Genomic DNA, 7,915 nt, shown 5'->3' on the forward strand with positions numbered 1-7,915 from the left:
GCATTTAAAGAAGTGATGCTACTAATGCATGTGGACTAAGGCATATCCATTTAGACACTAACACTTGCCCAATACATTTACATGTGGATCTCTTTCAGCCATAGTGTACGTCCTCTTTGTGGATTTGTTCTAAGCCTTTTTTGATTTAGTTTGTATATCATTCCTTAGCTTTTTGCCTTGTATCCCTTAGATTGACTCAATCTTTTTGTCTTTTTCTCTTGTGTCTTTTATATTTACGCAACATTATTCATTTATGTTAATGGAGACTATTTTCTAGACATGCCGTTTAGCTTTTAGTAATTGCAACTTTTGACATATGATGGACACCTATGTATGAAAGGATAATGAAATCCAACAAACATACCTAGTTAATGTTCTGTTTTGGAAGAGCAGCCACTCCACCAATGAGTTGGGGCATAACTAATTGTACAGAGCCCTTACTTTTTCCAAGAGATGATGATCGTCAAAAGGGTGAGAGGTAAAGGAAGATTCTTAACATTATCATATCCAATCACTACCCAAAAGGGGGCAACATCAAAGGTTGTGGCTGTAATTAACTCATAAGACAAGATGAACAAACAACGGTTGTGCTTTTACTCGTGTTGTTTAGGGGAGGGTAGAAAATCTAATGTCATGTACATGAAAGATCCCCAAGGTGGGGCAGCTGCCACAAGGGGCTGATCTCATTTGTATATATATGCACGAGGGCCAAGGGACAAAGTAAGGAGGAGAAGGTAAGAAAAGGATTTCCTTATTTTTTCTATGAGGTGAAAAAGGTGGGGAATAAAAGAAACTTGCGGTAAGGCTGGGAGGCCCAAGGGGGAGGGAAGTGATGGAGCTTGGTGGCAGCAACAAGGCTACTAACCAGGGTTGCAGGGCGGCTAACCATGGTTCGAGGATGGGGTGTGGTGTGAATGAGGTTGGGAAGGAGGCGGAGGAGGAAGACGAGACGAGGTCGGACAGGGCAGTGGACTACAAGGGGCGGCCTGCCAGCAAGGCCAGCACGGGGGGATGGCGGGCAGCCCTCCTGATTCTCTGTAAGTCACCTGCTTGCTGTTACGATTTCATCGGAGCTCTGACCAGCAAATAATTTGCCTGCCACCCTTTTCTTGCGCTTCATTACCTAACAATATCATCTATCCATGTCATGCTTGGTCCTCATTATCCGTTTCTTAAGGGATGATGGATCCCAATAAGAATGAATTTTGCATCCCATTATGTATGGTGTCTCTCCTTGCCCTCAGGGAAACAAGAGTTTTGCATCCCATTATGTCTAGATGGGCCTCTCTCTCTCTCTCTCTCTCCTTGTCCTTAGGGAAACAAGATTTTTGACACCGTGTACTTCCTCCATCAACCACACCATAAACTAACATCTAGATTTGCCACCTGAATCATCACACACACACACACGCATGCACTCTCTCCTAGTGCTTTATGAAAAACCTTGGCCGCTAAAAAGAAACCAAGATTGACGTTCAAAATTCGTACAAGCCTCCGCTTCTATAACTAAATCACTTGAAAAATACACATGTAATTTTAAGGATATTTCAAAATTCCAATTAGTATTTTGGAATTCCTGGTTCAGAAGTTACAACTCTACTAAAATGTTGTTTTTCCTTAGCATTGCACAGGAGACCCATTGTTTAGTGCCATGCTTGCATAACAGGAAATGTGTGGAGTATTATGTATAGACAAAAACATATACTGTCATGGATATGAAACTAATATCTATTTTGCATTAAATAGTCGGGCTTTGACCTTACTAGCCCAAAAGGGATTGTATGCAATGCTAACTTGTACAAAATGCTTTTTGAATTATGATATATTATATAATCCTACTAATTCTCATGGCTCTAACATCGTAACTACATAAAAAGAGCTGGTAACTCCATCATGAGTACTTGAGTAGAGTGGTGAACAAGCCTTTGGCTCGATAGGGGCATTTTGCATCCATGACCTTGCTTACAAAGTTTGAAGCCCTTCTGCTGGATTCTTTTAGCTCATTACCTTGCTCAGGAAGTCTCAACCCCTTTTGCTAGTCTCTAGTAGTTCATGAACTTGCTAAGGATGTCTCAAGCCCTTGTCCTAATCACTCCAATTAAGGATATTACATAGATCGTTCACTTGTTCTTTTTTCCATAACACATGTTAGTAGCTAGGCACTCATATTAATTCTTTCCATAAGGATTTTCTCCACTCCAACCACCTCCCCTTGTTGGGAATATTGTACTAACAAGCAACTCTATTCAGGCATCTCAAGTATGACAAGGACATCACTTCCAACAAACTAGGTCATCACTTGTTTGCTATTCCCTTTTAGCATTATTTCCTTCTTTTTAGTGTAGCATGTCCAACTCTTTGATGTTGACCATATCTCAAGCTTGAATTTTCTAGCTTTGTGGCATGTTTCCACTCTCTAGAAAGTGTTGTTAGTAGAGGTCTACTTTTTGCCCACTTTTTATACATAACTTACCATAAGCTAGTGGATGTGGCTTTCAAATGACAAAGACATACTTAGTTCCTCTCTCAGGGGGTCACTTATAAATACATATATGTATCACGTGGGTTTAATATGAGGGATTTTCCAAAAGGCTATCTTTACAAAAAGTTTACATATAAAGGGGTTATTTACAAAATGAATAGAAAAGGGTTGTGTCTTATTCAAGGAATTTTCTCAAATAAGAGTATTTATAAATAGGCCTTGAACACATGAGATATATAGAATATATATATAATGAGCCCCTTAAGGTTCCTCCCATGATTGTTGCCTTGTTTAATTTATAATAATAAAAATCAAATGCTCTCGTTACTTTTTCCTTCATGTTCATTAGCTTAAATTCATAAGATCTTGCACTAAGAACTTAAAAGAGGGGGAAATAAGTTAGTAACAAATAAAGGGTACCATTAATGATTGCATATTCATTAACTTTTATCTTGCTTTAATACACAAAGGATGATATGTTATGTAGAAAATCACACACACACCACCAAACATATTGCATTCCACACACATCTCCTCTTCTCTCTTGTTGCTATTTCACGTTGTTACAAATAACAATTATGACATACGATCTAGATCATATGGCTCCTTGCATTCATAGTATCTAGATCATGTAGTTTCTTGCCTTCATAAGGTCAATACAACTTCATGCATTATAAACACATAATCTAGAGACGTGATGTTTGTTGCCTTTATAAGGTCAATACAACTTCATATATTACAAAAACATAATTTGGAGATGAGGCTTTTGCAAACAAATCAAGTTGTTAAGTTTAATCAATATCCTTTTTTTACAAGCTTGAGGCCATGTTTAAATATGTCCTCTATATGCATAGTATGTAACAATGATATTCTCACTTTGATAAGTGCTTTGACTTAAGTCTCAAGGAAAACATGGCCCTTGAATACTAACTCAGCGTGAGTTAGAATTTGTACATTTGGAAAACATCAAGTGAAATTGATCATGTATTCTCATAGTCATTGCATCACTCACAAGGAGCCTTGTATTGACATGCAACTTAACCAAATATATTTTTGATGTGTTTCTTTTGAAATATTTGGAGGAGAAAGCTTCTAAAATGACTTTACTTGTGTTGATTGTGGAATAGATATGGAGATCATGTATTCTCCTAGTCATTATATCACTCACAAGGAGCCGTGTATTGACATGCAACTTAACCAAATATATTTTTGATGCGTTTCTTTTGAAATATTTGGAGGAGAAAGCTTCTAAAATGACTTTAATTGTGTTGATTGTGGAATAGGTATGGAGATTTGTGAAAGGCTAGCTACACTAGGGATAGGCTTGAGCCTAGTGACTTATCTACATGATGAAATGCACATGGCCATACCTAAATCTGCCAACATTGTTACAAATTTTCTTGGCACATCCTTCCTCGCTTGCATTTTGGGAGGGTTCCTTGCTGACAGCTACCTCGGACGCTATTGCACCATAGCATTGGGGTCATGCATTCAACTTTTGGTAATTTCCTTCTGAGTGTGTGTTGTAAAGAATGTGTAACATTTGGATAAATAGAGATTGTTATGGTTTAAGAAATGTCTACCAAATTATTAACTTGTGAAACTGATCAAAGTTTGTTGATAAATACGCCATGTGTTGAAGTTGATTAGAATCTGACAAATTATTAGTTCTTGTAAGATTAAGGAATAACATCAAGTATATTGATGCAATGCATGCCTAGTAAATAGGCTATAACAACTAGAGAAGCTTGCCACCATCTTACCTGCATTGACCAAGCATTGAAAGTTATTCCTTAACACGTGAATAACAAATGCCTTTGTATCCACTCATGGATCATTGGAAAGGAAGTTAGCAAGAAAATGATTTACTGACTTATTTGTTTACTCGTTTGTTTAAGCATTGATTGAATATGTGAATCCAACACAAGAGGTAAATAGATGTTTGATTCTACTTGTTACCAGAGGAGGAAGAAGAAAATACTGCCATCTAAGATAAGTTAGTCTTCGAGAAGACTTGCATGCAGCTGGCAAGCTTTGAGCATTTCCTATTTGGCTTAAACCTACATGGATTTTAGCCGTCAAATTTTTGAAATGGTGTACAATTTTTAATTAAAAATGCATGTCTACATTGATTGATTTGCTGGTTTAAGAAGAGTCAGATGAGATTATTGAGAATGTTTCTCGATAACATTTTTCTTGAACACTGCGTGCATCATATGGATCAATGACCTTTTACTAGGTCTTGTAGGTGTAATGTAGAGGGAAATGATGCCTGATCAGTATTCAATTAAGACCTAGTAATGGGAGTTTGAGGCATTGCATGCATTATATGGCCCAACAATGAGCTTTACTAGGGGGGCGCAGGTGTAATTATGGACCGAGAATTGATGCCTTAGTATGAATCAGTTTAGTGGGATGGGAGTTTGATGTGGCAATGTTGCAGGGGATAGTGTTGATGACGGTGTCGGCGTCGACAGAAGGGCTGAAGCCACCGCCATGCGAGATGATGAAGGAGGGATCAGGTGTCAAGGTATGCGAGGCAGCGAACGGGGAGCAGACGGCGGTGCTGTACATGGCGCTGTACCTGATGGCGCTGGGGACGGGGGGGATAAAGTCGAGCGTGTCGGGACTGGGGGCGGATCAGTTCGAGGATATTATGATAACTGAAGAAGGAGAAGGAGAAGAAGAAGAAGAAGATATGAAGGGGCGATCACGTCTTAATGCATCGATGCACGCAGCAGCCGAGAGGCAGGCGTCCTTCTTCAACTGGTTCGCGTTCGGGATAACGGTGGGGGCCATGCTGTCGGTGACGGTGATGGTGTGGTTGCAGGACAAGCTGGGGAGGGGGGTGGGCTACGCGGCCTGCGCCGCCAGCATGCTGGTGGCCCTGGCCCTCTTCGTGGGCGCCCGCCCTTGGTTCCGCTTCAAGCCCCCGCAGGGCAGCCCCCTCCTCCACGTGGCCCACGTCCTCGCCGCCGCCTGGCGCAACCGCCGCCTCCCCGCGCCCCCCGACCCCTCCCTCCTCTACCACCCCCCCGGCCACAACGTCCACCTCATCCATCCCGATAGTGCTGCTTTTGATCTGACGCCTCAGTTTCCTCCTCCTCAGGATGATCCCGCCGCTCATGCGCCTTCGTCGGCTCTTATGATGCTCATCCTGTCCCACCCCGACCATAGCAAGCAGCACCAGCCGACGCCGCCGCTGCCGACGAGATACCCGCCGGTCCATCACACAAACCGCTTCCTGTAAGAGCGCTCTCTCTCTCTCTCTCTCTCTCTCTCTCTCTCTACACACACACACACACACACACACACACACACATGTATTCATATGCATACGTATATATACATATGTGTGTGTGTATGTATACATGTATCTACACAGCCTATACATGTCTCTACTACATTTTCCTTAACCTACTAAGTTGCCATCTTATCCATCTTTGGCTTTCAATATGCTTAAGAGTACAACAATGACATTCTAACAACCTTTTTCTAGAACACCCCCTTCATAAGAGCTCAACAACTCCCTGAACATCCTTTCCCCATCCATTCCACACACAAACATAGGCACAAAAAATATATACATTTGCACACATTTGTACGATATTTTTCATTTTTTAAATACTTGCTCGAAGTTTCCATCTTACATGCATCTTTCACTTTCAAGCTACCTTTCCCCATCCACAAAATGCTTCTTGGCATCTACCACAATAAGGGCATTGCATATTATCCCAAAGTACAAAAGTTGAACCCCATATTCTTGCAAGCTATCATACATGTGCTTTCAAAGCCTAAGTTTTCAATTAATGAGTTGCCACAAAGGTTTCCTCTCTCACCCAAAATTCATCCCAAAAACTTTACAACCCAACATTTGAGAGTGTTTTTTATGTTTCTCTAGAGGTCCAAGTATTGAGTCTCATCTTGTTCTGTTTTGCAGATTTCTTGATAAGGCTGCCATTATACATTGCCAACATGATTTTACGCCATATACAAGTCCATGGCGATTATGCTCCCTTAAAAAAGTGGAAGAAGTAAAGAAGTTTCTAAGTTTGTTCCCCATCCTTGCTAGCACCATAGTCTTTTGGACAGCCGTTGCACAAATGACAACATTCTCAGTTGAACAAGGTGCTACTATGAATAGAAAAGTATGGGGAGATTTCCAAATTCCACCAGCTTCATTAGCATTCTTTACACAAGTAAGTGTTCTACTTACGGTTTCTTTGTATGATCAAATGGTAATACCGTTAGTAAGAAGGTGGAGTAAACCTGGCAAAGGCATAACCACACTTCAGCGGATAGGGGCGGGCTTAGTTTTTTCCATATTTGCCATGACATCTGCAGCAATAGTGGAAAGGAAGAGACTCCATGTGGCACATAACATCCAACATACAAACAATGGCATTGTCGCGGTTCTTCCAATGAGTGTTTTTTATCTTGCACCTCAATACATGCTCGTGGGAGTAGGAGAGGCATTTTCATATGTCGGTCAACTTGATTTCTTCTATTCAATGTCACCAAGTGGCATGAGAAGTCTAGGAACAGGCCTTTGCCTTAGCACCCTTTCACTTGGATTTTTCTTAAGTAGTGCATTAGTTAGTACTGTAAACATGTGCACAAGAAATGGATCTGGTCAAGGGTGGTTAGCAAATGACTTGAATAGAGGAAGGCTAGACAATTTCTATTGGCTTCTTGCAATATCTAACCTAATCAACCTCACCATTTACCTAATGTGTGCCCATTGGTATTCTCACAACAATAATGGCACTATTAAAGAGAATGAGAAGGAGGTTGTAAGAGATGAAGAGGCAGCATATGGTTAATTTTAGAAATTGTGGTTTGACAATAACCACATGTGTAATGCAAGCGATATGATGTATAATACAAGCCCTTTGAAATTTTGATAATGAGGAGCATCGAGTCCTTGAAAAAACTCAAGAGTCAAATGTTATTTGTAAAGAAGTTGCCAAAAACATTCGTGTTTGGCATTTCGTAACATCTTGTAGATTACCATTTAATTTCTTGTCAATTGAATTGGCAAGAGGTGATGCCAAGTCTTAGAACAATTTTGTAGACATCAAACAATTAGTCTTACTAAGCTATTTTTTGAATTCTCTCTATTCATGTGAAATTAAATAGTGCACATTGGTTTTAAAGCTTGAATTGCACTAAGACGATTATTATCACATACTTTTCATGGCATTATTTGATTAATTTAACTAGGAAAAAAAAAAGAAAAACATGAGAAATTGCTTGAATAAAGAAAAACTACATATGGAGTTAACATGAGGATAGCATGATGCAATAGTTTGAGAGATGCATGTGGAAATTCATATGTACTTGTAACTTGATTTACATATCTCCACAATTGCACACATGGAAGATCTTATTTACATATCTCACATTGCAAAATAATGAGATCGAACAATTTCG

The 7,915-nt window shown here is 40.0% G+C and overlaps 1 protein-coding gene across 2 annotated transcripts; it reads left to right on the forward strand.

The window, feature by feature from the left end:
• Nucleotides 1-716: 716 nt before the first annotated feature.
• On the forward strand, nt 717-7,478 carry LOC148021426 (protein NRT1/ PTR FAMILY 6.2-like). 2 transcript variants are annotated; one of them, XM_087699299.1, is made up of 4 exons: nt 717-1,037; nt 3,766-3,983; nt 4,926-5,728; nt 6,423-7,478. In XM_087699299.1, the coding sequence occupies exons 1-4, from the start codon at nt 833-835 to the stop codon at nt 7,303-7,305; spliced, it is 2,109 nt and encodes a 702-aa protein (XP_087555425.1). In that variant the 5' UTR covers nt 717-832; the 3' UTR covers nt 7,306-7,478. The 2 variants fall into 2 exon arrangements, with proteins under 2 accessions (XP_087555425.1, XP_087555426.1); XM_087699300.1 differs by lacking the exon at nt 717-1,037 and adding an exon at nt 1,087-3,660.
• Nucleotides 7,479-7,915: the final 437 nt, after the last annotated feature.

This window comes from Lygodium microphyllum, chromosome 18, assembly GCF_053477565.2.
Source record: "Lygodium microphyllum isolate KBCC chromosome 18, Lygodium_microphyllum_v1.1.10, whole genome shotgun sequence".
Lineage (NCBI taxonomy): Eukaryota > Viridiplantae > Streptophyta > Polypodiopsida > Schizaeales > Lygodiaceae > Lygodium > Lygodium microphyllum.

Bases quoted from the DNA above. Each gene is read 5' to 3' on its own strand.
- LOC148021426 (XM_087699299.1), top strand. From the start codon at position 833: ATGGAGCTTGGTGGCAGCAACAAGGCTACTAACCAGGGTTGCAGGGCG. The intron at 1,038-3,765 runs GTAAGTCACCTG...ATTGTGGAATAG, and splicing joins GGCAGCCCTCCTGATTCTCT to GTATGGAGATTTGTGAAAGG. The intron at 3,984-4,925 runs GTAATTTCCTTC...GCAATGTTGCAG, and splicing joins GGTCATGCATTCAACTTTTG to GGGATAGTGTTGATGACGGT.